Source organism: Rhinopithecus roxellana, chromosome 8 (genome assembly GCF_007565055.1).
Source record: "Rhinopithecus roxellana isolate Shanxi Qingling chromosome 8, ASM756505v1, whole genome shotgun sequence".
In the NCBI taxonomy this organism is placed as follows: Eukaryota; Metazoa; Chordata; class Mammalia; order Primates; family Cercopithecidae; genus Rhinopithecus; species Rhinopithecus roxellana.
In genome coordinates this window covers 70,521,396-70,544,899 of record NC_044556.1, presented here as the reverse complement: position 1 = coordinate 70,544,899, position 23,504 = coordinate 70,521,396, and the positions used below count along the sequence as shown (strand labels likewise).

Here is a 23,504-nt window from a genome sequence, read left to right as displayed (position 1 = left end):
GATTACAGGCATGAGCCACTGCTCCCGGCCCTCTGATTTCATTTTTAGTTTTTCTGTTTATATTTAATCTTGTAAGCACTCTTGAATTCTTTTTGATTCCAGATTGTGTGGAGAGTAGTCAGTATATATGTGGTAAATATATACTGTGGTAGTACCTTTTCCGTTTTGCCTGATAGCATTACTTTCTGTGTTCTGTATCTTGCCTTCTCAACTTGCTTCTAATCTTTTGAAGGCAGGAAATCATCTCTTTCAGAATTTGCTTCAAAGGATTGTTGTGAGAGTGAAATTAGGGCATATAAAACACTTAGAATTGTCTTTGGAATGAAGTACTAATATTAGCAGTAGTACTGTATTTTAATATGGAGCACAGCAGACTGCTCAATAGACGTTATGTGCTTAATGGGAAGGGTTTAGTAGGAAAAGATCTTTCTATATCATAATACCTAAAAATAATCAAGAATTGGAAACTTCTGTTTTAACCCAGAGCCAGTGGAGTTGTAACATTAACTGCTTCTAAATACTTGTGATGTTTGGGAGAATTCAGATGTGACCTATCCCACCCAAGTATTATGTAATGCTGGGATATAGTTCTGGGGGAGAAAAAACAAAAACAAATTTAAATGCATCTTTAGGCTAAGAAATGGATTACTCAATGGATAAGCTATGAAAAACATTAATTTCTTTCTGGAGGAGGAGACCCAAGAGTTAGGTGCCCAGAAAAAGTCTTTTTTAAAAAATGTGTAACATGGGGCTGGGCATGGTTGCTCTCCCCTGTAATCCCAGCACTTTGGGAGGCCAAGGCAGATGGATCACGAGGTCAGGAGATGGAGACCAGCCTGACCAACATGGTGAAATGCCATCTCTACTAAAAATACAAAATTAGCCGGGCATGGTGGTGAGCGCCTGTAGTCCCAGCTACTTGGGAGGCTGAGGCAGGAGAATCTCTTGAACCTGGGAGGTGGAGGTTGCAGTGAGCAGAGATTGTACCACTGCACTCCAACCTGGGTGACAGAACGAGACTCCGTCTCAAAAAAAAAAAAAGGGTAACATGTTCTTAAACCTACTATGATTGTGCTTAACGATGGGGCTATGTATTGAGAAATTCATTATTAGACAGTTTTGTCATTGTGCAAACATCATAGAGTATACTTCCATAAACTTAAATGGTATAGCTTACTACACATCTAGGCTGTGTACAAACCTGCACAGCATGTTACTGTTCTGAATACTGTAGGCAATTTGAAAAGTAAGTATATGTGTATCTAAACAAGAAAAAGTACAGTAAAAATACGGTTTATATGGGACCACCATTACATATGCAGTCTGTTGTTGACAAAACTTTGTTATGCGGCACATGACTGTGTTTTCCAATCCTGAAAGTCATTTTGTGTCTTTTTTTTGTGCTGGCCACAGGCTACTTAGCCTGTAGTGTTAGAAAAATAGACTTTCCATTTGTATTTCACCTTGAAATATATGCACTCATCTTCATGATTGTTATCTCAATCCATTTAATTCTACCATCAAGGTAGATTGTTCATAAAAATGGTCATTATGATTCTTCTTTTTTTTTTTTTTTTTTTTTTTTTTTTTTTTTTTTTTTTTTTTTTTTTTGAGGCGGAGTCTCGCTCTGTCGCCCGGACTGGAGTGCAGTGGCCGGACCTCAGCTCACTGCAAGCTCCGCCTCCTGGGTTTACGCCATTCTCCTGCCTCAGCCTCCGAAGTAGCTGGGACTACAGGCGCCCGCCACCTCGCCCGGCTAGTTTTTGTATTTTTAGTAGAGACGGGGTTTCACTGTGTTAGCCAAGATGGTCTCAATCTCCTGACCTCGTGATCCGCCCGTCTCGGCCTCCCAAAGTGCTGGGATTACAGGCTTGAGCCACCGCGCCCGGCTGATTCTTCTTTTTTTTTTTGTTGAAACATAGTCTCGCTTTGTTACCCAGGCTGGAGTGCAGTGGTGGAATCTTGGCTCACTGCAAGCTCTGCGTCCCAGGTTCATGCCATTCTTCTGCCTCAGCCTCCCGAGTAGCTGGGATTACAGGCACCCACCACTATGCCTGGCTAATTTTTTGTATTTTTAGTAGAGACGGGGTTTCACCATGTTAGCCAGGATGATCTTGATCTTCTGACCTTGTGATCTGCCCGCCTAGGCCTCCCAAAGTGTTGGGATTACAGGCACGACCGCACGCGGCATTATTAATTCTTAAACATAGGCATGTTGTAGTAATTCATTATTTATGTCACTGTTAATAGCCAGCACCAATTTTGAACTTCTCCTTGTTCAGTAGACTGTTTTTCAGTGCAGCATCTTTATTCTTTAAATTCAGAGAGTCTTTTTAAACATCAAGTAAGTATTTATTAACTCCTTATATACCCTATCCTAGATAAAAAAGAAATAAAAAGGAAACCCTGCTCAGTGAATAATCCTTCTCCTTGAGGAGCCTGAAATCTTTTGGTGGTTGATGAAAGAAACATCTGTTGAATATAGGCCTAAAGATAATGGGTACTCAAATACGTAATTGAGGTTGTGAACACTATAGATCATGAGAGGTGGGAGAGATCATTATATCCTGACCTACCTAAGGGAAATTTTGTGGAGAATGTGAGATTCAAGTTTGTTCTTAAAGGGCAAGTAGGATATGGAAAGATAGGGGAGGAAATCTAGTGAAGTATTTCAGGTAGGGAAAAGACTTAGAACAAACACACGGCCTTTAGAGATTAAGAGAACTGGTTTCACATTGAGGAGGTGGTAGTGGGAGGAAGGAGAGAAGAGGACTGGCTATATGAGGTATTCACATAATTGAAGTGGGATCTTGTGTGAGTTGGTATTACTATTAGCGTTAGGGAAAAAGAGTTAAAATATATCTTAAAACTCTGTTAGAATGCAGCCTCTCAAGGTATGGCAACTATTTCACCAAGTCATCATTATGGAATTTATATTAATTATAAAGATATATATTATAAAATAAAGCCATATATTAAGGATATAGATATCTTTGAAAATAGGTAACTATAAAGATACTACTGAATAACTGAGAAAACTATGGGGATTTCCTGTACACTATGGATCGAGAAGGATTCTTATAGCCCACATAGTCAACATGTATCTCATTTAGTGTGTAGTACATACATAAGCAGAGGTGTCCATCTCGAGTTTTCAAACTAAGTACTAACATCAAGCAGACATCTTTTTGTTAGTTGAAATAAATTATTAGGAGACATCATTTATTAATGGAAATTAAATGCACATAACCATTTTAATTTTAAGGGTAAAAAGCCCCAGAAGATTTAAGAAAAGGGCCATTCAAGAAACAACTGATTTTACAGAGAAGAAGCAGATTCTGCTTAGAATGACTAATGGCCATTTTGGGATAAAAAAAGGTAGTAAACATAAGACTGCTGGTTATATGTAGCATGTATGTTGGCTCGTGCTTCATTTTCACCCCCAATAGAATGAATTTTAATTCTGGGATAAAGACAACTGTTTGACATAATACTTAGTATTAAAAATAGCTGCAAATTTAATTTTTTAAAATCAAATATTTTTTAATCAAAAATCAAAATATTCCCACTTAAGAACAGTTTCATAAAAGGTGATCCTGAATCAGGATGTGGTGGCTCACACCTGTAATCCCAGCACTTTGGGAAGCCAAGGCAGGCAGATCATTTGAGGTCAGGAGTTTGAGACCAGGCTGGCCAACATGGTGAAACTTCATCTCTACTAAAAAAAATACAAAAATTAGCTGGGCGTAGTGGTGCAGGCCTGTAATCCCAGCTACTTGGGAGGCTGAGGCAGGAGAATTACATGAACCTGGGAGGAGGCGGGGGTTGCAGTGAGCCGAGATCACACCACCACACTCTAGCCTGCGCAACACAGTGAGACTCTGTCTCAAAAAAAAAAAAAAAAAAAAAAGTGACCCGGAATCAAAAACTTTACCAAATTGGTAGTGAAAAATGTCATATATGTCAATATTACGTGGACTCTGAATGCCAATCTTAGGATTATAGACTTTAGCCTTCATAAAGCAGAGAGTCATTATTGATTTTGGAATAGGAAGTGTTAATATAAGTTCTTTGTAAGTGTGGAGCTATCTTATTTTACTGGCATAGCCACAGATGAACTGCAGCAAATTCTTCATATTTTTACTTCAAAAATCATGTGACTTTTGCTGTTCTTTATAATATATCCACATTTGTTTTATTGTAAAATTATTTAATAATAATTGACCAATGAAAAGAATGTGCCTTATGTCTTGTGACTTTGTGTGAACATGCTTAGAATACCTGACCTACTATGGTTCAGCAGTACCTTATCTAAATCAGCTTTTTTAAGGACAGCAACTTGAATATAATTGAAAGGTAATTTTACTAGCTTCCTGCCCTGGAGTTAATTACAAAGCGTAGACATTCTTGATTAGGTTATCATCTTTACGAAGATTTCTGCCTGTATCTTTATATAAAGTATGTACTGGTTTTGAATGGAAGAATAGTTCTGTGTATTATGAGCTAAATATCAGAGTTGAATATGATTTTTTTTTTTTTTTTTTTTTTTTTTTTTTTGAGACGGAGTCTCGCTCTGTCGCCCGGGCTGGAGTGCAGTGGCCGGATCTCAGCTCACTGCAAGCTCCGCCTCCCGGGTTTACGCCATTCTCCTGCCTCAGCCTCCCGAGTAGCTGGGACTACAGGCGCCCGCCACCTCACCCGGCTAGTTTTTTGTATTTTTTAGTAGAGACGGGGTTTCACCGTGTTAGCCAGGATGGTCTCGATCTTCTGACCTCGTGATCCGCCCGTCTCGGCCTCCCAAAGCGCTGGGATTACAGGCTTGAGCCACCGCGCCCGGCCTGAATATGATTTTTAAATTTTACTCTCAGGAGTTCAGTAATCTTAAGTGATTGAGCTAATTGAAGTCCTTGTTTATAGATATGGAAGTTCAGAATTGAAGTTTTATGGTTTTGAAGCTTAGAAACAAAAGGATTTAACATTTGTTAGAATCAAATCGATACGATGTGTCCGTATTTTTGTAATAAGTAGAATATAAAACAATAAGCTTTTTTAAATCGAGACTTGAGTCTCACTCTGTGGCTCAGGCTGGAGTGCAGTGGCACTATCTCGGCTCACTGCAATCCCCACCTCCCGCGTTCCAGTGATTGTCCTGCCTCTGCCTTCCCAGTAGTTGGGATTACAACTACTATGTGTGGTGCCCCCCACCACATTCGGCTAATTTTTGTATTTTTAGTAGAGATGGGGTTTCACGATTTGCCCAGGCTGGTCTTGAACTCCTGACCTCAAGTCATCCACCTGCCTCAGCCTTCCAAAGTGCTGGGATTACAGGCATGAGCCACCACACTGGCCCATTTTTTGAGTACCTATTATATGCCAGGCTTTGTATTAGACACTAGAAAGAGAAAGAGAAGTAGAGAGATAGAAAGACAGAAATAATTAGATAAATAAAACTTGGTTTCTGCATTGATTGATTGAGACGTCGTCTCTTTTGCCCAGACTGGAATGCAGTGGTGCGATCTCGGCTCGCTGCAACCCCAGCCTCCCGGGTTCAAGTGATTCTCTTACCTCAACCTCCGGAGTAGCTGGGATTACAGGCACACACCACCACGCCCTGATAATTTTTGTATTTTTAGTAGAGATGGGGTTTTGCCATGTTGGCAAGGCTGATCTCAAACTCCTGACCTCAAGTGATCTGTCTGCCTTGGCCTCCCAAAGTTCTGGGATTACATAGGTGTGAGCCACTGTGCCTGGCTGTTGTTTCCTGCTTTTAGTTGAAGGGTGCTGAATATGTAAAATATAATTGCTGTAAAGCACAGTAAATACTATAATAGAGATATGCACCTAAAACATATTTGGGTAAAAGTGGATACACCAACCAATTTAGCTTCAGTACCATAAGGAAAGCTTCTGAAAACTACTCCAGCCTGGGCGATAGAGCAAGACTTTGTTTCAAAAAAATAAAAATTAAAAAAATAAAGAAGGGACTTATGCTGAAACTTTATAAGTAGGTAGTGTTCCCGGGGTGGGAATGTGGGAAGAAAGGCATTCCAGACAGAGGAAACATTGTGTAACCTTCAGGGAACTGCAGAGAGTATGGTTTAACGAAAATGAAAAGGCATGTTGGAAAGGTTAAGAGATGACTCTTGACAGTAGACAGCTGCACTTTGTATACAGCCTAGAGGAGTTTGAACTTTATTATTTAATTATTAGAGTATCATTGAAAAACATGGAACTTGAGCACACCGACTCTCATTTTAGCTAGATTTTGAAGTTGTTTGGAGGGTATGTCAGGAGTGGTAATGATTATGGGACCAGATAAGAGGAGCAATTAGAATATCATTGCTGTAGTCCAGATGAGGCATGGTGAGAGTCTGAAATGGCAATGGGAGTGACAAGGATAGATTTCAAATATGTTAAAGACGTTGAATCAATAACATTTAATGATTAGTTGGGCATGGTGGCACATAATCTCCACTACTCTGGAGGCTGAGGCAGAAGGATCACATGAGCCCAGGAGTTTGAGTCTATCTTGGGCAACGTAGCAAGACCACATTTCTTTAAAACAATTTTTTTAATGATTGTGAGTAATGAGAGAGAGAGAAGAGTCCAGTATGAATCCCTGAATGATGGGGTTAGATGGGCACATTTCTCACTAGATTTTTGGAAGAAGTTTTACATATGTGAATAGCTTCTATAAAATTAATAAATACATAAAAGTAACTTCTGAGTAGGTTATTTCTAAGTTTTTCTTTATTTTTATTTATAGATGCCACTTCAAATGAACAACAAGATCTTTTCTGTCAGAAGTTGCAGCAGTGTTGTATACTGTTTGATTTCATGGACTCTGTTTCAGACTTGAAGAGCAAAGAAATTAAAAGAGCAACACTGAATGAACTGGTTGAGTATGTTTCAACTAATCGTGGTGTAATTGTTGAATCAGCGTATTCTGATATAGTAAAAATGGTAAGCCTCTAGACTTATGTTCCTCAGATGTATGTAAATTTAAGATCTGAGGTATAATAATGGATTAATGAGACTAATTTTAAATAAATGTACAATACATCCCCCAAATTTTAAAAAATAGTTCATTTGAAAGATTATCCCATCCATTCCAATGATACCATCATTGCATATACAAGTTTGGGAATTGAGAGAGTCACAGTGGCTGGTGGTTCCCATATTGGATAGTGCAGATCTAGAGCTTAAGAGAAGGATTTAGGCCTGGGATTATACAGATCGATAGGTAATTAATGTCATGGAGGTGAATAGTTACTGAGAACTTTTATTTATTTATTTATTTATTTATTTATTTATTTATTTATTTATTTATTTATTTTTTGAGATGGAGTCTCACTCTGTAGCCCAGGCTGGAATGCAGTGGTGCAGTCTCGGCTCACTGCAACCTCTGCCTCCTAGGTTCAAGCAATTCTCTGCCTCAGCCTCCTGAGTAGCTGGGATTACAGGTGCCCACCACCACCACGCCCGGCCAATTTTTGTATTTTCAGTAGAGATGGGGTTTCACCATCTTGGCCAGGCTGGTCTTGAACTCCTGACATCGTGATTCACCCGCCTCGGCCTCTGAAAATGCTGGGATTATAGGCGTGAGCCACCATACCCGGCCATTACTGAGAACTTTTAAAGGGGAAAGGGAAGACCAATGAAAGACTAGGGATCTCCACATTTAAGTAGTGGGTAAGGGAGTCAGGTATAACACTTTAATTGAAAGTCAGGATCTTTAAGAAGTTAATATAAATAAATGGAATATCTGATGTGAAAAAAAACTATAGCCAACTTTATTGAAGTAAGATTGTTTAGGATTCTTGCTGTTTATTAGTAATTCAACCTTACTTTCTATCAAACAGTAGGATTTTGTTTAGTATTTGTGAATTTTTTTTTTTTTTTGTATTTTATTGTATACTAACAAAATATAAACATTTAGTCCAGTGCAGTGGCTCGCTTATGCTTGTAAACCCAGCACTTTGGGAGGCTGAGGTGGGAGAAACTCTTGAGGCCAAGAGTTCAAGACCAGCCTGGGCAGCATAGCAAGGACCCATCTCTACAAAAAGTACTAAAAATAAAAATAAAGAAATTAGCCAGGCATGGTGGCATGAGCCTTTAGGCCCAGTTACTCAGGAGGCTGAGGTGAGAGGATCGCTTGAGCCCAGGAGTTCAAGACTGAAGTGAGCCATGATCATCACTGCATTTCAGCCTGGTTTGACAGAGCAACACCTTGTCTCAAAATAAATAAATAAATCCAGTTGGACTAGTTAGATTGTCACCGAGTATATAATTTAAACTTATATCAGGGTATTGAAGCTAAAAGCAAATATAAATATAACCTACAGTTGCCTTCATTTCTTTCCCCTTGCCTAATATATGTTCTTGGGGAAGAACCAAATGTGTAGTAGGAAAGATAAGTTTGGCCCTAATATAGTAGTTGGGTTTTCTTTCATCACTCTGTAGTAGAAGACCTCTCAAAAGGAATTAGGCAATTTCGATTGTTGAGTTTTGTTTTGTTTTTTTCTTTAAAGAGAATAAAAGCCTTCAATTTTTTTTTTTTTTTTTTTTTTTTTGAGACAGAGTTGGCTGGGCACAGTGGCTCACGCCTGTAACCCCAGCACTTTGGGAGGCCAAGGCAGGTGGATCACCTGAGGTCGGGAGTTTAAGAACAGCCTGGCCAACATGGTGAAACCCCATCTCTGCTAAAAATACAAAAATTAGCCAGGTGTGGTGGTGGGTGCCTGTAATCCCAACTGCTTGGGAGGCTGAGGCCGGAGAATTGCTTGAAGAACCTGGGAGGCGGAGATTGCAGTGAGCCAAGATTGTGCCACTGCACTCCAGGCTGGGCGACAGAATGAGACCCTGTCTCAAAAAAAAGGAAAAAAAAAAAGAGAGTCTGTCTCTTTTCCCAGGCTGGAGTGCAGTGGCGTAATCATAGCTCACCGCAGCCTTGGCCTCCTGGGCACAAGCTATCCTCCTGCCTAAGCCTCCTGAGTAGGTAGAACTACAAGCATGCACCACCATGCCCGATTAATTTTTTCATTTTCTTTTTTTTTTTTAGAGGTAGAGCCTTGCTTATTGCCCAGGCTGGTCTCAAACTCCTGACCTCAAGCAGTCCTGTCTCGGCCTCCCAGAGTGCTGGGTTTACATGCATGGGCCACCATGTCCAGCCTCAAAAAAATTTAAAGATTAGCTATAGAGAGAACATTAATCAAAATGAAATTGGCTTAAACTCCCACAGACAATAAAAGGAAGTGATAGTTTGAGAACATAAATATTAATTACTGATGGACTTCTTCAAGTTTTTTTTTTGTTTTTTAATCATTTAAAAAGTTCAGGGAGAAAAAGCAGTATTTCCTACTGTTACTGATTTCAAATGGCTTATATTCAATAATTTTTAGAGTCAGGAATTAATCTCTAAAATTGTTGACAGATACTGAAAGTCTCAAATATTTGAGTCAAATTTGCTATATACTAATAAATTATGGGATTTAATTTCTTTGCCCAAGTAAAAAGATGTGTGTTTGTTGTTGCTTTCTTAAATTTATTTTTATTTCTGTATGCACATAGTAGGTATATATTGTTGGTTTCTTTAAAATTTATGAGTACTTAATTTAATATCTAAGTAATACTTGAATCATCTTACCCATTTAGACTCTTGAAGCTCTTCTGAATATTTGTTATATACAGTTAATTTTATTAGTAGCTACAAGGTTAACTTTTTCTTTTACTACTGACAATAATAAGTGTGATCTCAAGGACAAATTCTATGCTCTTGTGAGATATATTTGTTTTCAAATTTTATCGATGGCTTGCTGCTACTCTTTGTGAAATTGATGTCCATCAAACTGTTTATTGGCTTTGCCCTCAAGTACTGGCATTGAGTTTTGGCTGATGAAATTTTAGGTTATTCTTATTAAGTCTTATGGTTATAGTAATTGACTATTAGCAGTAATTTGTGTACCAAAGATGCCACTTTATAAGAATAGTTGGAAATTTGCTTGCAATTCCGTGTCTTATCCTCTGGAATAGTTTATCTCAAAATGATCAGCCCCTTAGTAGTTGGGCCTTAAATATTTATTAAACTACTTGGTCTATCAGTCTGTTCATTATTCTTTAAAAAATTGTAGACTGAGACCACAATCTATCCTTTGCTAGAGATAAAGGATATATATTACCTTAGTACTAAGATAATGCAAAGCATGAAATTATAAATACTGTATTTCACTGGATCTAAAATGAAGAACATCCTGATTTCAAGGTGGTTAATATGTTTTTTAAAAGTCTCAAAGTAGATGAAATACAGTAAATTAAATCATCAAGAAGTATTATAAACACATTTATAATAATAGTGAAGGCATTCTACCCTCGCCCACCTCTCCCTTAGTGTGGTATGTATGTATAAGAATGGAGATATTTTACCAAACTCTGAGTTATAAGGCAAGTATAGAATATGGCCAGGTTGGAATATGGGAGGAATTGTAGAAAGATGAAATGAATAAAATTAAAGATAAGCAGAATTAGTAACTTTTTCCCTCGAATTCCCTTTACTCCCTTCCTCTATATTCTCCTTTTCCCTTCTGTCTTTCTTTTTTTTTTTTTTTGGAGACAGGGTCTGGCTCTGTCACCCAGGCTGGAGTGCAGTGGTATGATCTTGGCTCACTGCAACCTCCACCTTCTGGGCTCAAACAATTCTCCTGCCTCAGTTTCCCCAGTAGTTGGGACCACAAGTATGCACCACGACGCCTGGCTAATTTTTATGTTTTTGTAGAGATGGGGTTTCACCATGTTGCCCAGGCTGGTCTTGAACTCCTAACCTCAGACAGTCTGCCCCCTCGGCCTCCCAAAGTGCTGAGATTACAGATGTGAACCACTTCGCCTGGCCCCCCTTTCTTTTTGAGTAAAATTCGGAAAGAACAATTTATAATTTAAAGAAGATTAATCCAGAGGCTATCTGTAATCTTCAGGAGCTTAGGTCTGAGGAAGTCAGAGTTACTGGATAGAGAAAAGAGAGAAACAAACACCTTTGTATCTTGGAGAGGTTTATAGATTTTGAACTAAGCTTACAGCTATAACTTTTTTCTTAAAGTGATCTTTAAAATATTTCATTTTGAATTGTCGAATTCAATTACACATACAACAAAGAACATAAAATTATTTTTTCTTTACAGATCAGTGCTAACATCTTCCGTACACTTCCTCCAAGTGATAATCCAGATTTTGATCCAGAAGAGGATGAACCCACGCTTGAGGCCTCTTGGCCTCACATACAAGTATGGAACATAATTACGTATTGGCAGTTTTTATATTTATGCTATTCTGCAGAAATCATGGTTTTCTCATTTAGATTCTGAGTGTCTGTGTAAAATATTTAACTTTTATGGTTTTCTTAACATTATTTTCTTTCATGGAAATACTGTTTTTCAATGTTTTTTCATTGTAATAAAATACACTTAACATATATTTACCATTTAAACCATTTTAAAGTGTACAATTCAGTGACACAAAGTACATTCGCCGTGCTGTACAACCCATCACCACTCTTTAATTCTATAACTTTTCGATCACCCCAAATGGAATCCCCATTGGCATTTAGCACTCACACCCCGTTCCCATCTCTTTACAGCCCCAGATAACTACCAATCTGCTTTCTGTCTCTGGATTTGCCTATTCTGGTATCTGCATATAAATGAAATTATAAAATATGTGGGCTTTTGTTTCTGGGTTCTTTCAGTTAGCATAATGTTTTCAAGAATCATAAATGTCGTCTGTGTCAATACTTCATTCCTTTTTATGGATGAATTATTCCATTGTATGGATATACCACATTTGTTTATCCACTTACCAGTTGATGGACATTTAAATTATTTCCATCATTTGGCTATTGTGAATAGAGCTGTTATGAACAGTTCTATATATAAGTTTTTGCTTGAACCAATAAATTTTGATACATTATATTTTCCTTTCTTTTTCTTCTTTTTTTTTGAGACGGCATTTGGTTCTGTCACCCAGGCTGGAGTGGAGTGAAGTGGTGTGATCTTAGCTCACTGCAACCTCTGCCTCCTGGGTGCAAGCCATCCTCCCACCTCAGCCTCCTAAGTAGCTGCAACTACAGTTGTGTGCCACTACACCCACTAATTTTTGTATTTTTAGTAGAGATGGGGTTTCACCATGTTGCCTAGGCTGGTCTCGAACACCTGAGCTCAAGCAGCCCACCCACTTGGTTCCCAAAGTGCTGGGATTACAGGTGTGCACCACCACACCTGGCTCAAAATATTTTCTAATTTCCTAAGTGATTTTTCTTTTGACCCATTAGTTATTTAGGAATGTGTTAATTTCTACCTATTTGTGACTTTCCCAGATTTCCTTGTTATTAATTTCTAATTTTATTCCAGTATGTTTAGAGAATATACTTTTTTTCTTAAAGTTTTTCTTTTTTACTGGCTCTATAATTGCAGAATGGAGAATATATTTTGTATGATTTCAATCCTTTTAAACTTACTGAGACTTATACAGTGGCTTAATATACAGTCTGTCCTGGAGAATGTTTTATGTGTGCTTAAGAAGAATGTGTGTTCTGTTACTGTTAAGTACAGTGTTCTATAGAAGTCTGTTAGGTCTGGTTGGTTTATGGTGCTGTTTAAGTCTTCTGTTTCCTTGTTAATCTTCTGTCTGTTCTGTTATTTTAAAGGGGGACTGAAGTCTCTATTATTGAATTGTCTGTTTCTCCATTTCTGAAAGTTCTTGCTTCATGTATTTTAGGACCCTGTTGATAAGTGTATATAAGTTTATAATTGTTATATATTCTTTATAGATGGCCCTGAAAAGATCCTTTGTCTCTAGTCACAGTTTCTGTGTTAATTTTGTCTGATACTAGTGTAGTCACTCCAGCTCTCTTTTGGTTACTCTTGGTATGATACAACTTTTCCATCCTTTTATTTTTAATCTATTTGAATCTAAAGTGTGTCTCTTGTAAACAGCATGCAGTTGGATCATGTTTTAAAAATAATTTCTACAGTCTCTGCCTTTTTGATTAGTGTTTGACCATTTATATTTAATGTAATTACTGATAAGGTGGGCTTTGCAACTGCCATTTTGCCATTGGTTTTCTGTGACTTATGTCTTTTTTATTCCTCCACTTTTCCACTACTTTTTTTGTGTTAAATAGGTGTTTTCTAGGGTGCCATTTTCATTCCTTTGTTTCTTTAACTATATTTAACTATATTTTTTGACTTCCTTTCCTTCCCTTTCCCTTTCCCTTTCCCTTTCCCTTTCCCTTTCCTTTCCTTCTTTCTTTCTTTCCTTCCTTCCTTCTCTCTCTCTCTTCCTCTCTCTCTCTTTCTCTCTCTCTCTCTGTCCTGGGGATTACAGTTAGCATTCTGAGACAATCTAGTTTGGTTTAATACTAACCTAATTTCAATAGTATACAAAACTTTGGTGCAGCATACATCTATTCACTCCCCACTTTTTTGTGGTATTGTCATACAAATTACACCTCTACACATCATATGCCCACCAACACAGTTTTACAGTAATTGCTTTATGCAGTTGGCCTTGTAAAGGAGGAAAGTAAGAGTTATAAATAAAAATACATTTATACTGTCTTTTATATTTACTTGTATATTTATCTTTACATGTGCTCTTTATTTCTCTTTGTGGATTTGAGACACTGTATGGCGTCCTTTTATTTCTTCAAAAGCCTGAGGAATTTTTTTTTTTTGAGATGGAGTCTCGCTTTATTGCCCAGGCTGGAGTGCAGTGGTATGATCTAGGCTCACTGCAAGCTCTACCTCCTGGGTTCACACCATTCTCCTGCCTCAGCCTCCTGAGCAGCTGGGACTACAGGTGCCTGTCACCACACCTGGCTAATTTTTTGTATTTTTTGTAGAGATGGGGTTTCACCATGTTAGCCAGGATGGTCTCTGTCTCCTGACCTCGTGATCTGCCCACCTCAGCTTCCCGCCTGAAGGAATTTCTTTAGTATTTCTTGTAGGGCAGGTTGGCTAATGACAAATTCTTTCAGTGTTTATCTAGGAATGTCTTAATTTCCTCTTCATTTTTGAAGGAGAGTTTTGCTGGATATAGAATTCTTGTCTAACAGTCTTTTTCTTTCAACATGTCATCCCATTGTCTTCTTACGTCCATGGTTTTCTGATGTCAGGTTAGCCATTAATCTTACTGAGGATTTCATTATGTATGTGAAAAGTCATTTTTCTCTTGCTGCTATAAACGTTATCTCTTTAAGTTTTGTCAATTTGATTATGATGTATCTAGGTGTGGATCTTCTTGACTTTATTCTACTTGTTGTTTATTGAGTTACAATTAGAATTCATTATGTAAACTAATGTTTCATAATCTTTGAGTTATTTTTGGTCATTATTCAAATATTTTTCCTGCCCTTTTTCTCTCATCTTCTGGGACTCCCATTTATGTGTATGTTGCTATAATTGCTGGTGTCCCACAGGTCTCTGGGGGCTCTGTTCAATTTTCTTCATTTATATATGGATTCTAGGTATTAATGCCAATTAATTTGCTGATTTTTTTTTTAAGTTTTGCAAGTACTTATATTTTGTAGTGACCTTTACATTTTCTGTTATTATAAAAAGATGAGAGAGGCTGGGCGTGGTGGCTCATGCCTGTAATCCCAGCACTTTGGGAGACTGAGCTGGGCGGATCACCTTAGGTCAGGAGTTCGAGACCAGCCTAACATGGAGAAACCCGTCTCTACTAAAAATACAAAATTAGCCGGGCATGGTGGCACATGCCTGTAATCCCAGCTACTCAGGAGGCTGAGGCAGGAGAATCGCTTGAACCCAGGAGGCGGAGGTTGTGGTGAGCTGAGATAGTGCCATTGCACTCCAGCCTGGACAACAAGAAAGAAACTCCGTCTCAAAAAAAAAAAAAAGATGAGAGAAAGAAAATTATATTTTATATCATTTAAGATACTTTATGCAATATTCTGCCTCATTATTTATTTATTCATTCTGTGTAGCACCTATACATCCAAATAAGATGGAGAGGAGTCCTGGGATTAGTGAAAACTGATAACAATTTTAAGATCTGTCAGCACATTAGAGCTTACAGAACTAGAAAATCCAAAGTGGTAAATTATTTTTTAATAGAACTGTACACAAGTTTATATGAAATTTTGTTCCATAGTTGGTGTAAAATTAATAATGCTATATTTGAAATGCAAAGGTTTTACAAATTCTCATTAGCTGATAAGTTGATAAGCTGATAATGAAAAATTCTCATTAGCTGGTTTTTTAATCAGATGTAGTTGAATGGTCTGAAAGAGACTCCTTGGTCTTTGAATTTTTAAAATTAAAGAAAGTGTTTTCATTAGGATATATTTATATGCTCATGGAAAGTAACAGTGGAAATTGAGCCAAGTAGACAATATGCTTTCCATTTTTAACTGGTATGATTTGAGGTTTTATTTAAATTCCCTGAAACCAGTGGTTCTTAACATTTTAGGAGGTGCTAAGTTGCTTTCAGAATATGATTTTTTATTTTTTATTTATGTATTTATTTATTTTTGAGATGGAGTCTCACTCTGTTGCCCAGGTTGGAGTGCAGTGGCGTGATCTTGGCTCACTGCAACCACCACCTCCCGAGTTCAAATGATTCTCCTGCCTCAGCCTCTTGAGTAGCTGGGACTACAAGTGCTTGCCACCATGCCCAGCTAATTTTTGTATTTTTAGTAAAGATGTTGGCCAGGCATGTCTCAAACTCGGACCTCAAGTGATCCATCCACCTTAGCCTCCCAAAGTGCTGGGATTACAGACATGAGCCACTGCGTCCATCCCAAAATATGATTTTTGAGAAGTAGTTCTCTCTCAAGACAAATTCCCAGAGATACAAGAAATTTTCATTCATCTTTGGTCCCTTGATTAAAAGGCTCTGCCCCAGATATAGATGTTTATAGTTAAAAAATCCTTCCAAAAACCAAAATTTCTAGAAACCAAAATTTGGCATTCACTTTTTAAATTTGGCAATTAAATGGTCTAAGGACATCAAAAACTGATAGATACTGGAGTGACCTGATTTATAGGATTTGTCAGTACATGTAGTTACATTATTAATCATCTTAAGTTTTTTTAGATGGAATATTAAAGCTACTCTGACAGATTATAGGGAATTGTAGCACTGAAGAAATTTGCTCAATGAAAGTTTCTTCTGCTGTTACAATGTGTGCTTAATTCACCTGGAATTCTTTTGTTTTGTACTAACAGTTTACATTTTACATTTAGCTTATGAGATCCTAGATACTAGAAATTAATTTGTTATTGTGGAAAATAAACATTAGTTGTTAATGAGGGAGAGTAAATACAAGTAATCTCAAAACCTTTCAAGCCTTTGTTTTCCCCACCCTTTTCATGAGTTTTCTAAACATGTGCTAATAAAAGTTTATCTCTTTTTACTTATTCTTACACTGTAATGGAAATACTAATGAGCAATGGAATAATGGAATAAAAAGAGATAAAGGAACACAAGGAAGGTTATTTCAGTATTAGGGGATAGGTTATATCTTCTAATTTATTAAGTGTAGTATCATATGGTAACTATTAATGTACAACAGTTTTAAATTATTTTCTCATTTCTTTCCTAAGTATTATTGCTTTCTATTGAGGACTAACAATATATTAATTTTCTGCACTTTTAGATAATTAGGACACTTGGCTGCTGTACTAGCCTGGAATACAGGCAGATTGTATATTTTCACTTTCTTTTATTAATTACTTTACTGGCACAGATAATTAAGATTTAATTGTGTGGGATAGTGCCTAGAACATAGACCTTTTTAGGAATAACTTGTGTTTTAGGGATTAGAGAGCTTTTCTGTCTGGGCAATATAATTAGAAATTTAAACTGGCAACATACATGTTTTACAGTGTACACCTTTACATTCAAATAACTCTTGGCCATATACTATATTTTAAATATTTTCATGGGCTAAGAATCCAAAATGGTAGGAATCATAGCCTAATGCACTAACTTTATAGGCACAAAAATAAAAAGGAATATCTTTTATATAAGATTAAGAAATACTTTTATTGCTTTGGCCTTTTTAATTGTTAATAGTTATTATCTTTTTAGTTGTTATGAATAAAAGAGCAGAGGAAAAAAACCTAGGCTGACTGTATTTAAACTATTCGAGGTTTATGCAGAATCTGTTGTTTTCACAAGGATTACAGAGAAAAACAGATTCTTAAAAAACTAAGATTTTGTTAATGTTTACCTTATCCTAGGAAATGTTCTTTTTGGGTGCTTAATATGTAATATATAGTTGAGTATGCATTAATTTTTATATGAATTCTTTTATATATTAAATCAGTTAAAAACCTTATTTACGTTAGTTTCCTCTTAATAGAGGTTGGAAAACATTGGTCACCTGTATTACTTGAAAGCAGCCTCTTAGGTACTTGTAGATCATTAAAGTTTGCTTCTCAGTCTTTGCCTCTCTGAACCAAACATTTCTATTCCTTTAGCTTTTTGTATAGGTCTTATTTTTCAGATACTTTAATCATCCATGCTGTTTTCTGTTGGAACTTCTCCCAAGTCTTTTTAATGGTGAAGACCAGAATTTTATGTTTTATTTTAACTCCTTTAGGAAAGACATGGTCAGAACTGAGTAGGAGGGTAAGATTACACTCCTCAATTCCCTATACTTTTTAGTTATCTTTCATTTTTTAGGGTATTTTTGGTGTACAGAAGTAGAAGGACTAGCCATACATTGAACATAGGTGAAGTTTGTTGTTTTTATTAGTAAACTGAATTCATTGGTGAAGTGTGTGTTTTTCTTTGCAACATTGTTTCTTAGATTCTTGGAGCAAGTTATTTGTATAGAAGACCATAGAAGGGTGGGCGCAGTGGCTCACACCTGTAATCCCAGCACTTTGGGAGGCTGAGGCAGATGGATCATGAGGTCAGGAGTTCGAGACCAGCTTGAACAACATGGCGAAACCCCGTCTACTAAAAATACAAAAATTAGCCAGGCGTGGTGGCGCACGCCTCTAATCGCAGCTACTCAGGAGGCTGAGGCAGGAGAATGGCTTGAACCCAGGAGGCGGAGGTTGCAGTGAGCCAACATTGCGCCATTGCACTCTAGCCTGGGCGACAGAGCAAGACTCTGTCTCAACAACAACAAAAAAGAAAATAAAAAAGAAAACAAGACCATGGAAAAACTTCAGTGACTACATAGAAACACAACCTCTTAACAAATGTGATTTCCATTCATTCAGTAAGCATCTATTGTGCATCAAGCATTTTTGTAAACATTGAGGGTAAAGTACTGAACTAAGCAAAATCCCTTACATCCTAGCAGAGAAGAATAAAATAATAATAAAATAATTGGCATACATTCTATGTTAGGGTGTGATACATTTTTAAAAATACAGGATGGGGTATATAGAGAGTGACACTGGGACAGGATAAATTTTATAAGTTTCATAGAAGCATAATCTCGATTATTCCATTTTGAAGATTTCCAGCTCTGTAGATCACTAGTGTTTCTTCTACCTCTATTTGGGATAACTATTCAATAATTTTTTTTTTTTTTTGAGATGGAGTTTTGCTCTTGTTGCCCAGGCTGGAGTGCAATGGAGTGATCTCGGCTCACTGCAACCTCTGCCTCTCAGGTTCAAGCGATTCTCCTGCCTCAGCCTCCCAAGTAGCTGGGATTACAGGCATACGCCACCATGTCTGGCTAATTTTGTATTTTTAGTAGAGATGGGGTTTCTCCATGTTGGTCAGGCTGGCCTCGAACTCCCGACCTCAGGTGATCCACCCGCCTCAGGCTCCCAAAGTGCTGGGATTACAGGTGTGAGCCACTGCTCCCGGCCCTCAATATGTATTTAAGTAACTTTTTGTCATCATCTCTTTAGTGGTGCTAAGTTGACAGCATAACAGCATTTTGCTGCTAATTTTGACTGATAATGTTCACTGTGTCAGGTAAATGATGTAGATGAAAACTATGAAAGAAATTATATGTGGTATTCGTGAATGGCACAGGTTTCAATTTATATATATGGTTTAGAGAATTCAGTTTGATTTGTAGCTTGATGTCATAAAAGTCTCCCACAGGACAGGCTATTACTCTGAAAACTATTAAGCCTTAGGCCCTATATTTCTGATGAAGATCTTAAGAAGGGAGAGTAGATAGGCTAATGCATGCTACATTTGGCTCATGTTTAACCTGATCCCACCTTATGATGGAATCTCCAGGGATTTGCATAAAGATTTGGAGTCTATAATTCCATACCATCAACCTGTACTCTGCACTCTCTTCATCTCAAGCCATGCTGCTTAAAAAGACAAAAAAAAAAAAAAAAAAAAGCCAGGCATGGTGGCTTACACCTGTATTCCCAGCACGTTAGGATGCTGAGGCGGGTGGATAGCTTGAGCCCAGGAGTTCGAGACCAGCCTGGGCAACATGGTGAAACTCTGTCTCTAAAAATAAATAAATATATATATTTTTAAATCAAGACATGCTGCTACCTTTCTATAAAATAAAAGCCATCCTCTTCCTGAAGATCCAGAATCGAAACAAATACAGGGCTCAAGTTGCATATCCTCCTTAAAGCTTTTCCTACCTTTTCCACAGTGATACAGCCCTTTTCTAAATAGCTCCTGCACTTATAGTCTGTGCCACGTAATATAATTATTGTGTAGTGAATGGGCTTTTTGAGCCATACTATCCCTAATGTCTGTTCATACTATACGTAGCCCAGTACTGGACATGAAAATAGGCACTGAATGAATAAGTTGTGCCATTAATGAAACTGCATCGCAATCCATGAGACTGTGCCGACTTTTCAGAGCACTCTGTGATCAGTTTTGTGTATTTTTTTGCATGTGTATACCCCAAAGCAAAATTATCTGTTATCTTTATTGTTGTTTGATTAGAAAATTGTCTATGAATAAAAACTTAAATTGCTATCAAGTTTTATTTCTTGTTATATCCTTAATTTATAATAAACACAAAATATTAGGTAACATTAGACCAGATAAGCATCACTCCTTTTCCACAGTTGGGCAGAGATACATCAGGCAAAACTGTATTTGCTCAGATCCCCAAACCATTGTTAGCCATAGAATGTTACTGAACTCACTGTAATAAAAATGTGTTGTTACTTGGTGAATGATAAGGCCTAGATCTGGTAGTGCTTTTGTTTGCTATAACGTCTATTAATTTAGCGTAGCAATCTTTCTTTTCCCTTTTCTTCCTTCTGCATCTAATCTAACTGGCTACCTAAATGTTTATTGAATGACTGTTTTTGCTTTGGGATAGAATCCTTTTTAATTTTTAGGGTGTTAAATTGATATAGTATTGTTTAATAGCTAATAAGATACATTTTGGTCTAAGTTTCTGCCTTTTTATAGCTATTAGGTTACAATAAAAATAGTCATATTTGCCTTTCTCCTTGAAAGCAGGTGTGATAGTGACAAGCTGAACCAAATATTTAATTCTGATTTGTGGTAGCAAATGCACATTTCCTATTACTTGTAGGTTGCTTGGCACTTTTATAGAAGGCCTGCTATGACTTCTAGTTTATTTGCTGTGGTTGGTACACAGGCATTTCTTCCCTAGCCCTTTACTTACGTAATTTGGTTCATTACTTCTCAAGTGTGGATAGGATATGCTGGTTTTGATTTAATTAGTTTTCCTACTGTGGTTTTATAGAAAGACCAGAAGTTTTTCTTTTCCTTTCTTTTTAAAAATTAATAATACACTGCCTTTTTTTTTTTTTTTTTTTTTTTTTTTGAGACGGAGTCTCGCTTTGTTGCCCAGGCTGGAGTGCAGTGGCGCGATCTCGGCTCACTGCAAGCTCCGCCTCCCAAGTTCATGCCATTCTCCTGCCTCAGCCTCCGAGTAGCTGGGACTACAGGCGTGCACCACAATGCCTGGCTAACTTTTTGTATTTTTAGTGGAGACGGGGTTTCACCGTGTTAGCCAGGATGGTCTCGATCTCCTGACCTCGTGATCCGCCCACCTCGGCCTCCCAAAGTGCTGGGATTACAGACGTGAGCCACTGCACCTGGCTACACTGCCTGTCTTATCTGGAGGTTGTTGACTCTGCATTTAAAAGACTCTGTAGTGATTAAATTGAGGTAGGTAGTAGTCCACTGGGAAGGAGCCTGTTCCTAGTGAGTATGGATTACAAAATAGGAATATATTTCATTAAGAAATATTTAATTTTATAGGCATTGTCCTTCTTTTCTAGTCCTGTAATTTAACGTTTTGCATCAAGTTACGTAAAGCAATAAATAAATCTCAAAGTTTATCATGTTAGGAAACCAAATTGCGAATATATAGTTTCTGGGTTTGTTTGTTTGTTTATTTATTTATTTTTGAGACAGTCTCACTTTGTTGCCCAGGCCGGAGTGCAGTGGCACATGTTGCCACAATCGCAGCTCACTGCAGCCTTGACCTCCAGACTCAAGGGATCTTCCTACCTCAGCCTCCCAGTAGCTGGGACAATAGACACACGCCACCATGCCTGGCTAATTTTTTGATTATTTGTATAGACAGAGGTCTCACCATGTTGTCCAGGGTGGTCTCAGACTCCTGGGCTCAAGTGATTCTCCCACGTCAGCTTCCTAAAGTATGTTGGGAGTACAGGCATGAATTTTTAAAAAAAATTTTTTTTATCAACTCATTACATTTTCAGATCTCATTATGAGATCTGAAATCTCCCTACTAAGTTGGTAAGAACAGGTGTGTTCTTAATATGAAGTGATAATTTAGGGTAATATTTTATAGCCATCATCTTAGCTTTTATTTGACTTTCTCTCATAGTTGGTATATGAATTCTTCTTGAGATTTTTGGAGAGCCCTGATTTCCAGCCTAGCATTGCAAAGCGATACATTGATCAGAAATTCGTACAACAGGTAAGGAACTCTTTTGTCTTAGATTCTCTTACATTCATCTTAGCAATGATTTATTAACTTATGATTAAAATAGAGTAGTCTTTCAAAACTTTAATGGTTTATTTTAATTTGACAGCACTTAATATTACTGCCAAACAATTAGAATAAAAGTGAAGTAGCTCTGAGAGTATAAGAGTATTTTTATCAAGGGTAAGTGTCTAATGAAGTCAATCAAATTATCCTATTTAATCCTAAAGTATCATAGTTATTTTATAAATACCAGAAAAACAAGCCTTTCTGCAGTATCTAAGAAAATTTGCTATGACCATTCAATCCAAGGGAAATCTTTTGTTTTACATTTGTAAGTCTTTGAACTTGACATATATTTTAAGCATTGGGACTTTGAAATGACAGGGGAAAAAAGGAATAGAATCATTGTGAGGAATTTGGGCTTTAGGCTCCTTTCCTGTCATTAAGTATCAATTACTTTTCCCTTTTTCTTTCCTTTTTGCACCTAAGCATCCCACCACCCAATTTCTAAACCACAGATAAAATGGAATCATTAAGAATATAAGGAGGTAGAGTTAATTGTGATGCCTTCTTTCTTCTTATAAACTGGTTATTAGCTGTTATTTTTAGAACCTACATATTCACAATTTCTAAGAATATATTTTTATTTTCAAAACCTTTTCAAAAATTTAAAGGCCTCTTTTTTTTTTTTTTGAGAGGGAATCTTGCTCTGTTGCCGAGACTGGAGTGCAGTGGTGCAACCTCAGCTCACTTTATCCTCCACCTCCCAGGTTCAAGCAATTCTCCTGCCTTAGCCTCCCAAGTAGCTGGGACTACAGGCACGCACTATCATGTCCTGCTAATTTTTTTTTTTTTTTTCTATTTCTAGTAGAGATGGGGTTTCACCATGTTGGCTGGGCTGGTCTTGAACTCCTGGCCTCAAGGGATCCTCCCGCCTCAGCCTCCTAAAGTGCTGGGATTATAGGTGTGAGGCACTGCACTGGCCTAAAGGCCTCTTTTTAACTATATGGAATTGGCCGGCCCCAAAGAAAATTGTGAAGTAGACCAAGCCTTTCTAGGCCTGAGTATGCAGGCCTCTTTAGGAATTTGATGCTAAGGCCAGGATTAAAATCATTGCAAGGACCTTTCCTATCCTTCAGACTACTTTGTATGTGCCCTATGATAAAGATTCTACAAATGTGAGTTTGGTATGTTTAAAGCTCATTTTTGGTCATTCATAACTATCCTTGACCTCATATAAAGTATTCTGAGCAGTTGCTGTGCAAGATTGATAAATGAAGAACATTATCAGCCTAAAATATTTCCTTGAACCATTGAAGTAGCTCTTCATAAACTATAAAGAAGTATTAGGTGTGTATTAACAGTAACATATACATTTTAATCATGACTAAAAATTAGATTAAATGGAGTTATGTTATTTTGGTAATTGTAAATGAACGCCTGTTTATTTCCTTGTGCAGTTCTTGTGTGGTATACAGTAGGGAGGTCTAGTAATGCCATATGAAATTGTATTTAATACAGTAACAGGTTGAGGGGAACAGTTGCCTTAGTGCTTTGTTAGTCTAGAGCTTGAGGTGTTTAGGCTGCTGTATTATTTTGT

General features: G+C 37.4%; 1 protein-coding gene across 1 annotated transcript in view; it reads left to right on the top strand.

Annotated features, from left to right (window-relative positions):
- The window catches only part of PPP2R5A (protein phosphatase 2 regulatory subunit B'alpha), a 77,192-nt gene that overhangs the window by 35,911 nt on the left and 17,777 nt on the right, over positions 1-23,504 (top strand). The window contains exons 2-4 of the mRNA XM_010372481.2: positions 6,767-6,963; positions 11,172-11,273; positions 21,803-21,895. Coding sequence (XP_010370783.1) covers positions 6,767-6,963; positions 11,172-11,273; positions 21,803-21,895 — 392 coding nt within the window. The remainder of the gene's footprint in view (positions 1-6,766; positions 6,964-11,171; positions 11,274-21,802; positions 21,896-23,504) is intronic.